The sequence below is a fragment of the Poecilia latipinna genome, unplaced genomic scaffold, assembly GCF_001443285.1.
Source record: "Poecilia latipinna isolate Pla-1442-1.1 unplaced genomic scaffold, P_latipinna-1.0 Scaffold134, whole genome shotgun sequence".
Taxonomy (NCBI): domain Eukaryota; kingdom Metazoa; phylum Chordata; class Actinopteri; order Cyprinodontiformes; family Poeciliidae; genus Poecilia; species Poecilia latipinna.
Window position 1 is genome coordinate 218,886 of NW_015112750.1, and position 14,793 is coordinate 233,678.

At 37.6% G+C, this 14,793-nt stretch overlaps 1 protein-coding gene across 2 annotated transcripts in view; it reads left to right on the top strand.

Moving 5' to 3' along the window:
* The window catches only part of scara5 (scavenger receptor class A, member 5 (putative)), an 80,671-nt gene that overhangs the window by 49,620 nt on the left and 16,258 nt on the right, over positions 1 to 14,793 (top strand). For both annotated transcript variants that reach the window (XM_015028753.1, XM_015028754.1), the window contains exons 4-9: positions 156 to 355; positions 487 to 665; positions 737 to 863; positions 1,966 to 2,134; positions 7,918 to 7,998; positions 13,723 to 13,830. In XM_015028753.1, coding sequence (XP_014884239.1) covers positions 156 to 355; positions 487 to 665; positions 737 to 863; positions 1,966 to 2,134; positions 7,918 to 7,998; positions 13,723 to 13,830 — 864 coding nt within the window. The remainder of the gene's footprint in view (positions 1 to 155; positions 356 to 486; positions 666 to 736; positions 864 to 1,965; positions 2,135 to 7,917; positions 7,999 to 13,722; positions 13,831 to 14,793) is intronic.

The following is a 14,793-nucleotide window of genomic DNA, read 5'->3' on the forward strand; positions in this document are numbered from 1 at the left end:
CGTCCGTCCGTCCGTCCGTCCGTCCGTCCGTCCGTCCGTTCATTCATTCATTCGTCCATCCGTCTGTTCGTCCATTCATCCATCATTTTAAACCTGGTCCCTCAGTACGGTCCATCAGACTCTCAGATTCTCTTCTTCTCTCTTCCTCTCCCCAGTGTCCCGGTCCCAGGTTTCCTCCCAGCGCCAGGAGGTTCTGATGGAGAACGTGACTCGAACGTCGGACCACGCTGGCGTCCTCCAGCAGACGCTGGGCGAGGCGTCCACGCAGGCCGACCTGCTGGAAAACATCTGGAAGCTGGAAAGCATCTTCCAGAACCACAGCAGCTGGCTGCAGCGGCTGGAGATCCTCATTAAGGTGAGAGAGAGCAGCAACGCCTCACCTGGCGCCGATCCGACGTTCCCACCTGTTAGAGACGATCTGAGGAAACGGGTAGAGAACCGACAGGAGAGAGAGGCTGATCTCTCCCTCCTCCCTCCCTCCTCCAGAGTCTGGAGGTCGATCTGAGGAGCATCCAGGCGAACTCTCTGCAGTCAGAAGGTTACCTGGTCCAGCTGGACGACCGTCTGTCCTCCTTCAGCAGCTCGGCTGGCAGGAACCTGACCGTCCTGAGCGTAGAGGTGGCCCGGACCTCCAGGTGGCTCCGCGACCACGACGTCCTGCTGAGGTTCGCATCCCAGAGTCTGATGACTAAAACGTCAAACAGGGACAAATCTTAACCATTTGGTTGTGTTTCAGGGACGCTTCGGGACATTTGAATGGACTCAGAGAGAAACTAGACGAAGTCAACTGGACTGTTGGAGCTGTAAATCACACCTTCACCAACGACATCAGCATTCATCACCTTAAAATTAAAGACCTGCAGGTTGGAGATTAAAAAGCAGCACAATAATTTTTGAAACCTGCAAAAACACAAAATCTTACCAAGTATTTTTGGTCTAGTTTTTAAACTAACTTAAAAGTAACTTTTCAGCAAGATATAGAAGCTTGTTTTAAGTCAGTAGTTCTTTAAAATTTATGAAAAAAGTACTAGTTCCATTGGCAGATGAGTCAAACTCGAGGCCCGGGGGCCAAATCTGGCCTGCTGTAGCTTTTCACGTGGCCGTTTAAACTCCAGATTACATCAGAAACTCCTTCCAGTTTTTCACAAATCTGGAAAATTCACACAAAATCAACAAATCTCCACATTTTTATCTGATTTTACTGCAAATTTTCTCAAAATTGGTCAAAAACATTGAGTTTAAGTGACTGCAGCCTCAGTCTTGCTTGTGGTTAAATTGTACTCTGTAATTTATATGGCAAGCAATTAAAAGTCACACTTAACATCATACATAAGCATAAATAGAAAATTTCCTTACAAACATTTCAAATTGGCCCCACAAAATCTGTAATTTTGATTGCAAGAAAACAATCACAAAATCTTGGAGGAACAGCTATTTATCGATATTTTAACTTTTTAATTGATTTTATCAATATAGGCTATGTATTTTGGCACAACCGGCCCTTTAAGAGCATTTAGATTTTTGATATGGCCCAAAATGAAAATGAGTTTGACAGCCCTGTTTTGTAACATGTGAAAAATGTATTGATATAAATTAAATAATCTGCCAGTGGAACTAGAACTGGGTTGCTAGGTAACGGGCTGGTTTGGCTGGTGTTGCTAGGTGACGGGCTGGGTTTGGCTGGCGTTGCTAGGTAACGGTGCCAGCGGAACTGGAACTTATTCATCAGTATTAAGGATTTATTGACTTAAAACAAGTTTCTATATCTTCCTGAAAATTATTTGGAAGTTAGTTTTGTCATATTTTCAGTGCACTAATATATTTGCTACTATATGTTTTTTTATGGACCGTAATTGTGTCTAAATAAATAGGATTATTAATTAAATTAATAATTTTGTGATTTTGCAGTGAAACTGCTGCATAAAAGCCTTGTAGGTCTATAACAATCTGCATCATGTTTCTCAGATACAGATCCACAACATCACAGACGACACCAGCAGTTTGTGGGTGACGCACATCCACACGGAGACGCAGCTGAGGAACGAGATGGAGATCCTGAACTCGATCACCGAGGATCTGCGGCTGAAGGACTGGGAGCACTCCATGACCCTGAAGAACCTTACCACTCTGGAGGGTGAGCAAAGATCTGATTATGTCCAGAGTTTAAGATGACAAACCTGAATTTGTCTTAACGTCACAATACAACTTACATTTAAAGGTGACCTATTATACTTCTCTGAAGAGGTAATAATAGATACTAAACATGTTCTCATTACATTTTTTTTGCACAAAATTATTTTTAGATAATGAGATTTCAGAGAGATCCTTTCAGAATAAAATATTTTAGGGCCTCTTGTCACTTTAAATCTAAATCATCTTCTGCTGGCCACCCCCCAAACTCAGTGTTTACTCACACATGAAAATAGTTGCAAACAGAATCGAAATTATGCAATCCTACATATTTGAAAAGCAGAACAACCAACAAGAATACAGCAAGTAGTTTCTAAATAGTAAAGTCAATAAACATACACCTGTCTGTTGCAGCAGCCATTGAACAGTGCATAAAGAGGTAAAACCAGCTGACTAAATGTGCTGGAGCTCTGCTTGGGTTGCTAGGTAACGGGATCTGGCTTGTGTGGGGTTGCTAGGTAACAGCAGTGTCCGTCAAATTTGACTTAACAATTGGGAAGTTTTTATAACGGCTCATTTTCCAGACACCACAAAACATTATCTTATTGCCAAAAAACAACAGAGTGGTTTTTTTTAGCACATCGGCTTTTTTAGATGCATTTGAGACCCAAATTAGTCACAAGTACAAAAACGTACAAAATGTGATTTTTTTACAATAGCTTCCCATAAAGTCTGCTTTTACCTTGAAACTTTGGTCACTTCTAAGCATCTAGGAATGGGTTATCTAAGTAAATCTAAATTAGCTTTACTAGCACTGTAAAGACGGAAATATCATATCATCGGTGCTGCTGTAGGTTGTTCTCTCAGCTCTTCAGTCATGTGACTCAGGATTTTTTCTCACGACTTTTCATTTTGTTTTTGGCATTAAACATGTAAAAATCTAGGGTGATGTTTCATCTTGTTAATCTAATGTCGGATTAGTATAAATTAAAGATCTGAAGGAAAGCAAACAACTCTTACTTTGATCAGACACATGAAGTTTGACATTATTAGAGGGGTTTGTTTTATTTTTATGGAGCACCATAGAAACTGGAGTTTTAGTCCTATAAAAGGAACCTGTTTATGACATAACAGTATTATAATACATATGATCTACAACAGCTGTAGAGATATTAAAAACATGCAACATTAGGTACTCTCCCCACTGGTTTTATTGCAGTATTTTGGTGCAGTCAAAGAAGAAGTTATTACATATCTGGTGAGTTTCTGTGGTGTTTGGAGCAATATTTTGCTAAAAGACCCAATAAAAGACATAGGACAGTTTTGGAGCATTGGAGCCTCTTATACATCCATGCTTCCTTCTATTATGAATGAATAAGAGGACGGCGGCATTTGGGAGCAACTGTTGTCAACACAAACCATCTTCTGCCATGAATTGCACAAAGACTTACAAGCTACGCTCAGATACAGGCGGTGCAGCAAATGACATCTATTTTATCCCCAGAATGTTTCTTGGTAGAACAGTAAACAGTTTAAAATGTTCTGGCCAAATTAGCAACAGTTAGCAAAACGCAACAGCTAAAAAAACTGTAGCGTAACTGTGCAGACACATATACAAAATAAAAATTTACTGTTATTACTCAGTGAATATTACCGTGATTGAATTTAGCACTTTAGCATTAGCTTCCTTCCTAAACGCCATCTTTAAATAGCACTTTAACACTAGTGTCCTCCCTAACTAACATCTTTAAATAGCGCTTTAGTATTAGCTTCCTTCCTAAACGCCATCTTTAAATAGCACTTTAACACTAGTGTCCTCCCTAACTAACATCTTTAAATAGCGCTTTAGTATTAGCTTCCTTCCTAAATACCATGTTTAAATAGTGTTTAGCATTCGCTTCCTTCCTAAATAGCATGTTTAAATAGCGCTTTAGTATTAGCTTCCTTCCTAAATGCCATGTTTAAATAGCACTTTAGCACTAGTGTCCTCCCTAACTACCATGTTTAAATAGTGTTTAGCATTCGCTTCCTTCCTAAATAGCATGTTTAAATAGCGCTTTAGTAGTAACAGAGCTTATTTTTATTATTAGCACTTCAGGGTTAGCACATTATCTTTTCAGTTAGCTGTGCCCACTAGCTGTGCCCACCCCTGCTAGCTATGCTACAACATGCAACATTTAGGCTTCCTTCTAATATTACTAATGAATAAGAGAATGGAGGTATTTGGGAGCAACTGTCGTCAACACAAACCCTCTCCTGTCATGAAGTGTTCAAAGATTTACTCGCTAGTTTTAGACACAGGGTCATTCTAAGATATTCCAGACTTTTATCCTACAAAATCAGCTGAGTAAGTCACATCTGTGTTCCCTTATGGAGACCCCTCTGGAAATGATTGTGAAAAAACTCAGGGGCTGCGTTGCATGTGTTGAGAACTGCGTATGACTTAACTGTTTAATGAATTTGGATGCATTGAGTCTCCTCTCTGATTAATAGGAATCTAAAACGCCTGAAGCATTTGCTTTGTGCTGCTGTTTAATGTAACTTTTACAAAGTCAGACGTCCGTATAACATCAGAACATGAGAGTTTCTTAATGAATCACCACCTCTGCGCACCTCTCAGCCATGTTTGGAGTATGACTGACTGCAAGCGACTCTAGCGTGCAACTTCATTTTACATTTTGGGATTTCAACCCTGCAGTATTAAGCAACGCTCTGTGTTCCTCCTCCAACCTCTGCAGACCTGATTACTCCAGATGCAATGCATTTCTCATTACCAGCGTAACAAATTACTTCTCAGGCTTGTTAAAATCAAAAGGCATGCCATGATGTAATGTTGGCAGAGGACACAGCACGAAGAACTGATAGCAAACCAAATGGGACCCCTGAAGTTTGGGTCCGCGCGTCATGTGGGTCCTCAGCCTGCAAATAATTGAGGCTTAAATTTAGAGCTTTACCCAGAATGAAAACTCAAATCAGCCCTGTCATCAGTTTTAGCTCTGTGGCCACATTCATTGGTAATCAGCTCTGCGTCACCTTTGCCAAGAAGAGTTTCACATCTCCATCCATGTTTACCCGCCGTTCTTTTTTCTCTTGCCACGGCTGCTTTTGGTTCGGTCTCTTCTTTATTTTTAATTAGGCTGCTTAGCTCTATTTTCATTCTGACTCACTAAGTGCCACACATGTTATGTGTTAATCTAATGACAAAAATCTGAAAGGTTTCCTATCGACCTCTTTGTTACGATAACCACGGATCTCTCATGAGTTAATTCCCAGTAACTTGACCTTGCAGAGGACAGAACCATCACAGGATTTTCAACACATTCTCAGCTTCTCTTGTAAATGTTCTGTTTTTACCCAATCTGATCAGGAAATCTTCTTCCACATGTTTCCTGTTTCAGCAGCAAATTACAAGCAGAATGAAGTACTTTTACTAAGACAATGCTGCTCTTTCTTTCATAAAAACTGGGTTTGTGGAGAAGTGGAAACTCTGCAGCTCCTCCAGAGTCACAGTGATGTTCTACTGTCAGTGTAGATGCTCAGTTTTTGCAGAGAGATTCAAACAGCAACTTTATTCTTAATTTGTTGGACTCTGAAGGCTTTTAGTTGCTTTGATTAGAATCAGAGCAAAGGGAGCCAAAAAAAAAGTTATGATTTGGTTTGGTGAAAATATTTCAAGCTCTTGTAACGTCATCTATCTGTTTTTCAACTCTACTTGACATTGTTTGGTTTAAGACATTGAACTTTATGGATAAACTTTACAAAATGCAAAAAAAAGTTTAAGTAATATTAGTACTTTTGCATTTCAGTTCATTTCAAAAATATGTTGATAATCCCAGAGGAAAGTTAAATGTTATGCAATTTTCTTCAAAAAGTTGTTGAAGATCCTGATGGCTGTGATAGGAATGATCTCCTGTAGCAGTCAGTGTTACAGCGAATCTGAAGAAGCCTCTGACTGAAGACTCTCTGGTATTAGGAACATTCTCAGGGTTATCCATAAATTTCCTGATTTTATGAAGATTTTTGCTACATATTATAACTTTAGAGCTGCATGAATTGGATGACCGTAGTTGATTCAGCAGATTTAATCTTTTTTACTCGGCATCGACTCCAGTTGAACATCATTTTTGTTGAAGTTCCAGCTTTGTTTCTATGTTTTCTCCTCCTCATTCTGATTTCATGTTGGCCTGTGTTTCTGCGGCCTTCATCCCGTCCTCAGGAACCTGTTCATGCTACATGCTTACAGTTGGCAGCTCCAGGAACCTGCAGCTTACGGGTCTGCAGGATGATGACCAACTGCACAAAAACAAGCCCTGAATTTCTCAGTATTCCCATAAGCTGTGCTGTGGTTGTTTAAACATGTGGTTTTAATTGTGGCCAGACTTTTCTTCCTTGTTCTCTCGTTATTTGGCTTCTTTCCTCCCTGAATCTCCTAACAAACGTTTGGACTGGATCTGCAGGCCGGTGTCGGATCCAGTTTGACTTTCATTTAGCAGCGACGTTTCTGTGTGTGCTGCTATAACTATAAATAAATGCAACGATCTCTAGAGTTTCATGATATAATTTAAATTATAATCAGCACCAAATAAAGGTCTAGTCCTCAGGGTTTCCTTTTTGTAAAACAAAACATCTGTAATGTAATGGGAAAATGCCTTTTCTGTTATCTGTTTCATTTTATCTGGCAACATTTCCACGCTTGTTTTGGGGATTTTTTATTGAACTGTAAGGATTGTGTTCTTTCCTGAGTTATACATTTAGTTCTTTTCTGCTTACTTATTTTAGGACATGTTGCTATCATGCTAATTTCTTCATGAATTATAATACATTTGCATTGTTTTGATCAAATAAATTAAATTAAATTAAGTATCTTTGAGTCAAAAAGCATGATGCTGCCATCACCATGCTTCACTCTTGGTGTTAATGATGTGTAGTTTTTATTTATTAATTTATTTTATTATGGATGAAAAGTTGAGCTAATCAGACCAAATCACATTTTCTGCTTGATTTGGTGAAACTTCAGGTTAATTTTTGCTCATTTTATCTGATCTCTATAGACCTGTTTAATCCATCTATGGATTAAATTATTTTTTAATAATTTGTTATACCTTTTATAATTTGTTATAGTTTTCCTTATTTTGTATTTGCACTGATTGTATTCATTGGCGATATTTGTGTAATTAAGTCATTTTGACTTCATTTTGTTCAACCTTTTGTTTATTTTTAGCAACGAGAAGTTACTCATTGTCCAGATAAAAAGTTGTATTTTATCTAATTCTGTAGAAAACATTTACAGAAATGTTAACTAATGTGCATTATCACATTAGTTAACAAATAAATTATTAAATTATAAGTTAAAGTATTATTATCACTGCCTTAACTAAGAGTCTGCAACTTTTAAAATCTAAAGTCTTTTTTTTAATTCAGTTCAGTAAAATAAAACAAATCTAGAGCCTCACATGTTACATAAGCCTCCCAGTTTTCTTCTTCTCCTTTTATCAGTAACTTTTCAGCCAGTTTTAAATAAATAATTCCTTAATATTGGTGAAAAGGTTCTTGTTCTGTTGGTAAGTGAAATAATCTGCCGATGGAACGTGAACCTTTTCATCAATATGTCTTGATGAAAAGTTACTTATAAGTTAGTTTGGTCTTATATAAAGTGTACAAAGATATTTGGACTAGAAAATACACAAAAGTTCTTGGTAAGATTAAGTTTTTTGCAGTGCTGATGTTCTCTGTCAGCCACACATTAAATAATTAACTGTGTTGGTAAAGTTTTTCCTTTTTTTGCAGGACCCCCAGGCCCGAAGGGAGAAAAGGGAGACGTTGGACAAACGGGCCATCCTGGCGTTCCTGGGATCTCTGGCCTGCAAGGTGGGTGAAGCTAACGGACCATCAGGTGTGGAAGCTGCCAACAAGCTGCAGGTTTAAATCAGGGCTACACTTTGATCAAACATTGACTGAAGTCTGAAAGAGGTCTGGATGAAGGTTCAGCTTTGAAATCAGGTCTGTTGCTTGGTGGGAAGTCCCCAATGCAAAAACAACGTTAACTGCACTTGGACCAGTTACATGGTGGCAGAACAACCCAGAGAAATTGACTTTCCCTTTAAAAAAGAATGCATACAAATAATCTTCTTTGTATAGTCAGGATGGTTGGAAAAATGTGTGTAACACATCTACTGGCTAAATAGTTTTGAGTCATTTTAATTAGCTGCCCTGTAAACATTCATTGTAAACAACAGATTTGGGAGTTATGAGCATATGGGGAAAATAAAGATTTGTTTTTGAGTTGCAGGACTGGTGGAAGTTTAAAGACCAGAGATTAGTTTCTCATCTGGTTTTTCTGCCTTTACATTCAGACACTTTTCTTATATAGAAAGTCACCTACATATTAAGAAAACAACATTCCAGACTTTGGGTGGGGATTTATTTTCAGACAAGGCCAGTGGGATGGATAATCCATCTTCCTCTCTTTATTAAAACACAGCATAAATCTTCATGTACGAGAAATCTCCAGCTCAGAGCCATGTTACTTTTTTTCTCCTTTTGTAAGAGACCACATGTGTATATATATATATATATAAACAACAACTGTATGAACCCAGATGTTCTGGAGCTCCCTCTTGCTTGGCACCTTTTGAATTATCAAGCCTGCTGTCATCTTCCATCCAAAAAACTCTCCAAACATTTCCAAGTAACACGGCCTGTTTTGTTTTTTCAGGGATTCCTCATCAGCTGCCTGGCTTTCAGGAATCAACAGCAAAAAGAAAAATGTTTCTAGTTTTTAGTTGAAATAAAAACAGGACAAATCAGAAACATAAAGTCTCACCAAGAGCGCAAATATTTTAATGCTCTTGAAGTAAGACAAAACTAACTTAAAAGCAACTTTTCAGAAAGATACAGGAGCTTGTTTTAAGTCAGTAATTCCTTAATGTTGATTAAAAAAAAGTTCTAGTTCCACTGGCGCCGTTACCTAGCAACGCCAGCCCAGCCCGTCGCCTAGCAACCTGGTTCTAGTTCCATCGGCCCCTATATCAAAATATCTTCTTATATATAATCTGCCAGTGGAACTAGAACTTTTTCTTCCATATTGAGGGATTATTTACTTAAAACAAGCTCTTATTTCTTGCTGTAACGTTGCGTGGCAGCCGGTCTGGTCTTGTCTCAAGTGTTCTGATGAATTTCCAATACAAACTAGACCAAAATTATTTGATAAGATTTTATGTTTATGCAGTGACAAAGTGGAACAAGATGGTTTTTTTAATAGATTAAAATTTATAAAGGAAAACATCTCTAATTTATGGTAAAATACCAGAAATCTACCACAGCTGCTGGTATTTTAAATTAGAGACTTTTTTTTTTTTACAAACTAGAACAAAAATACTTGATAAGGTTTTGTGTTTTTGCAAAGTGGGAAGCATCTATTTTTCTGTAAAACCAGTAAAATACCACAACTCTCAATGTTTATAATTGTTGTTTTTAGTGGAAAAGAGAGAGCTCAATAAAAAGTTAGCTCAAAATATATGTATATTTAGGTTGTTTTGAAGAAACTGAAATCAGAACAAAGTCACAATTTGAAATAGTATGTGGTCCACAATTAATCAAAAGCCTAGTTTAACATCTGTTGCTGTTTTACAAGAGTAAAAGCCTCCTGATGGTCTGGATTTTTGGAGTAAAACCAGATCTGGAAACCTTGTAAAACGCGACAGACATGCAACCCCAATCATCTTTTGAAGGAAACTTTGATCCACAGGGTTGTTTGTCGCTTATCCCGACCAGACATGATGCTGCAGGCCAACCTTATCTTAACAAAATACCTTCAAGATCATCTGATTACATAAAGCCTACAGCCTATGCAAAGCAGCTGCATATTAAGTTTCGGCATGTTTAAAAATTCAGTCATTATATTTGACATGTTTGGCTCCTTTAACTGCTTTAACCTCTGCTGTTTTTGAAAAACCTATCTGGATGAAACAACAAAGTGTTTTATTTATATCTGTGTTTTGTTTGTTTTGTGGCTGAGAAACGTATGAATACATTGCAGCATAACACGAAAGCTGCTGCTGCTGACGCAAAAAGAAAAACCTGGCGGATGCATCAGACATCAGTCCAGTGATGAATACGAACATTGGAGCTGCATAAAGCTTCACAATTTAAATGATCCGTGTTTTGTCAACAAACATAAGTTGTTCTTGCAGCTGTTTGTTCTCATCAGAAACATCGTTTGTTTATCCCTGAGGTCAAAAGCATTTTTTACCTCCTACTGCTTTTAGTTTAACTCAATCTTTGGTGGTTTGCAATAATCGTTTACTGTAAAATCGGCTGTGTACTGTTACATTTCCGATCAAAAATAGCTATGAAGAATAAATAAAAGCAAGGGGACAAAAACAAGGCTGACTTTTTTCACCAAAATGTTTCCACTGATGATGGCTAACGTTCTTTGAGCTATGCTTCTATAACTCCAAATTGACATATTGATTCTAAATTAATCTATTTTATTTATTAATTTTGTCTATTTTTTTTGGAATTGCTGGCAATTTAAGTTGATAAAATGCTAGCTGCGCTAAACCTGAAGCACTAATCATAAACATTAGCTATGCTAACAATAAAGTACCACAACAACACCGTATTTAGCAGAAACTAATGCTAAAGCGCTAAATGTGCTAATGCTAAATTATACCTGCCCTTAAAAAACTGCAACCCTCAAGCACCAACTGAAATTTGATTTTATAATTTACATGTTTGTTAACGTCCTTGGATATTGTCTTTATGTTTACATCCTGTCCGTGTTTTATTTTGTTTCTTTGTTTTCTGTTTGAAATAAACCTCAACCCAAATATCAAACTTTATTCAACTGAAAGTTAACAAAACAGCCAAGTAAATTAGCCCTTCAGATTTTATCTGGAAAATGTTATTTATGGGAAGCTAAGTATGCTAAGCATTTTCAAAGTTAGCAAAAATGCTAAAGTGCTAAATGAAAAATTAGCTTTGCTATTAGCACTGCTGCTAGCATAGGCTCATGCTGCCTCTGTCCTCAGTTGTTCAGTTTCCCAGTCCCTGCTGAAGCACGTAAAGGGCATGATGCTGCCACCATCGTGTGTCACCATGAGCGATGCTGTGATGTAGAGCGTTAGCTTTACATCAGACATAGAAATGCTCATTTACAAGTCGACTATTTTCTGATTAGGAGACTTCAAAAGAATTATTTAAGGGTTTCAGAGTTTAAAAATGCACATTTGTAAAAAGTTTCAAAATTCACACATTATACTTTAACCTGGGTTGGAATATTTCATAAAATCCCAATAAAACACATGGATTTTGTTTGTGAGATGTTGAAACAAGAAAAAGCCAAAAGTGTATTTATTTTTTATTCCAATGTAAAAGCCTGGTGTTAGTGTATGTTTAGCTTTTCATAACAGTGTTTGGATAAACTGAGGACTTATTTTAATGAGAAATTGATATCTGAATTTCCAAACTATTTCCAAATGTTTCCTTTGGAAATATGTCCATCTGAAATTCACATGCATGATATTTGGCGAGTGTTTCTTTCCAGAATGGTCCCATTACAATTCGATCCAATACATTCAAGTCCGGGTTCAAACCCAAATATTTACAGTGCAGATCAGTGCAACTACAGTCCAATAAGTTGGAAAAAGTATGGATATCTATTGAAGCCAGTATATTGCTCATTGTTACCTTGCACAGGATGAGTCAACATGGGCAGCCATTTTCCTCCACCACCAAACAAAAACATGCATGCTTACAATATGAAATAAAACGTCGATGTTTTGCTTTGTTGACCTAAAATGCATTCCTGTTAAGAAAGGAGTTTCCTGTCAAAGCACAGTAAAGTAATAAGTCTTGTGCAGGAAGTTGGAGGGAAGCGCGTTGACCTTAGAGTCGTTGTTTTCAGCTTTGCAGGCTGTTTCCCTTCCAACGATGTCGGATGAAGACAATTTGTTTATATATCACACCAGACACACTTATGTTCCTCCATTTGAAGCCAACGAGTCTTTCATCACATCCAGCCTCTCTCCTCTTGCTAAGCGATCCAGTTGGACCGACCTGCAGAGCACTAAGAACACTTCTGCTCTGGATCCAAACTGTGATTGATAGCATTTTCTTAGCGGGTTGTTGAATCGCGTTGAGTTACATGACATCATCCATCATTGGTTTATTGTGCCTTTCTGGCTCTAACGCTTTTAGCCCAATTATTTCACTCACATTTAGAGCAGGCACCACTGTGCAGTCGGCACAAATCAGGCACAGTGACATTTGAAAATGATTGTGTTGACTTCAGAGCCGCAATCAATAAGTCATTAACTAACTTAGAGATATTTGCTTACAAAAAACATTCTTAGTTTGTGCTGCAGTTTTGAAAGGAACAATGGGAGAGAAATTGGTGTTTTGGCGTAGGTCAAAGAAAACTTTACCATTGTTTTCAAACCCAAATTTTCCATATAAACAATAGAAGATGGGGGGGGAAGCTTGAAAACATGTCCTGTTGGCCTCAGTTTCTATCATTTTCCACAGAGGTTTCAGGAAATTGGAAATCAGTGCTTCACAGTATTAGTTTTTTATATAGCATTCTTCAAATTGTAGTGCTAGATTTAGTTTTTTACATGTTTTCCACTTAATTGGCTTTGTCCAAAAAACTGACTGCACCTTTAAATGGGACTTTTTATACAAAATTCACATTTTGCACATTATTCTACTTGAATTTGGATCTCAAGTGTTTCTAAAAACAACCCAAGTACTTAATAAAACAGCCAGGCATTTTATGGCAATAAGTTAATGTTTTATGGCTTCTGGAACGAGCTGTTTCAAAAACCTTCTGAATGTAACGACATTGTCCCGTTACCTAGCAACCCCATGCAAGCCCAGCCCAGTTACCTGGCAACCCAAGCAGAACCCCAGAATAGTTGGTCAGCTGGTTTTCCTGCTGTATGTGCTGTACAATGGCTGCTGGAAGAGAAAAATGTTTTGTTGTCTTTGGATGACTTACCATCCAGAAACAACTTTCTGCATTATTGTTGGTTGTGTAGGATGCTCTACTAATGCTTTTCAAAGATGTGCCGTTGCATAATTGTGCATTTGTTTGCAGCCACTTTCACATGCGAGTGTGAAAATGACCAATTTTGTCTTCTTCAACAAAAACTGTTAGGCACAGAGCATTTTTCTTTGAACAGCTGTTTTCGTTTACTTTTAATTTCCTGGTAAGTCGAGCTGTTAACCTCCAGTGACTTTTGACTCAAATTAAGACTATGGGACTTTAATTATTGCATCAAACTTGATTAATGGAAGAAGTGTTTTTTGAAGAAAGTTCTCATTTTCATTGCTGGGAATCAACTAAAAGATTTTCTAGACTAAATTAACTGATAAAAATTACCCTAAAAATTAGGAACTTATCAAAACAAACAAAAAAAACCCTTACACTTATATTGCAAGCTTAACGTATTTAGTGCTTCCTAACTTTGGCCAATGTTGCAAATAGTTTGGACACCCTGGTATAGAGCTATCGTAACATGTTCAAGGAAGCATAGTAGGTCACGTTTAAATCATAATATGTGTTCACAGCTTTGTGTTTGTTTGCTGCAGGATTTGCAGGAGAGAAGGGAATGCAAGGCCCCCGCGGCGTGCAAGGACCTCCTGGGGCCGATGGTCCACGGGGAGAGAAGGGCGAACGCGGACCAGTTGGGCCTAAAGGTACAACAATCTAATCTCTACAGAGAGGCGTTGGTCTTATTGTTCTAGTCGGGCAATGCAGTGCATAAAATCACTTCAGATTTGACCTTTCACCCACTTTTTACTGCAATTACTGCATTTATAACCCACGCAGCTTGCATCCTTTAAGCCGGGGTTTCCCAAATGTTTCCATGCTGTGGCCCCCTGCAGAGCTTTAGCTTCTAGCCAGGGATCCACTTTGTAAAACCACAGAAAATGCTTCAAAATGTGCAAAGAAACATTGAATTTTACCATTTTTTCTCACTTTTATTCACAATTCAATTACATTTATTTAGCATAAGTGCTAACCTCTGATTTTAGTTGGTGGAAAACTTTATTAGGTAACATATTATGACTTTATTAGTATGATGTTACATATATGACCAGATGAAATTTTCCACTGCAATATTTTTATGTTAATCCCATTAATCTTTACTTAATCTCCACAGTTTAGGTTTTTGTGGTCACAAAGATGAGCGTAACAAATAAGGTTTTCCTGAATTTCTCCTCTGTGGGACAATAAGATGAGATTAAAGAGTAAAATCACTTTGTTGTTCCCCATATTGAGCCCGTTGCCATGGAAACGATAAGGAAAGTCAGATGATATCCAGTCTGTTTGGTAGAAAGAGAGATGACGAAAACAAACAAGCATACAACTCGAAATTATTGACCTCATTATAAATTACAATCCAATTAACTGATTTATTGATTATTGCTAAACACTTGCACACGTTTTCCTTCCACTCAACTTTATAGTAATGTGCTTTCTGACTCTCTGTTGGGCGTCTATTAAGTACGCTGGTCATTTTATTGATTATTTTACTTTTTAATTAGTCTTGAGTAAAATTAAAATTTTCTCAAGCTGAATTGTATCTGTAAGCTGTCAAATTTCAAATTTAACAAAAGTTGTTATATAATCAGTTCCACTTTTAGAATTGAATTAGT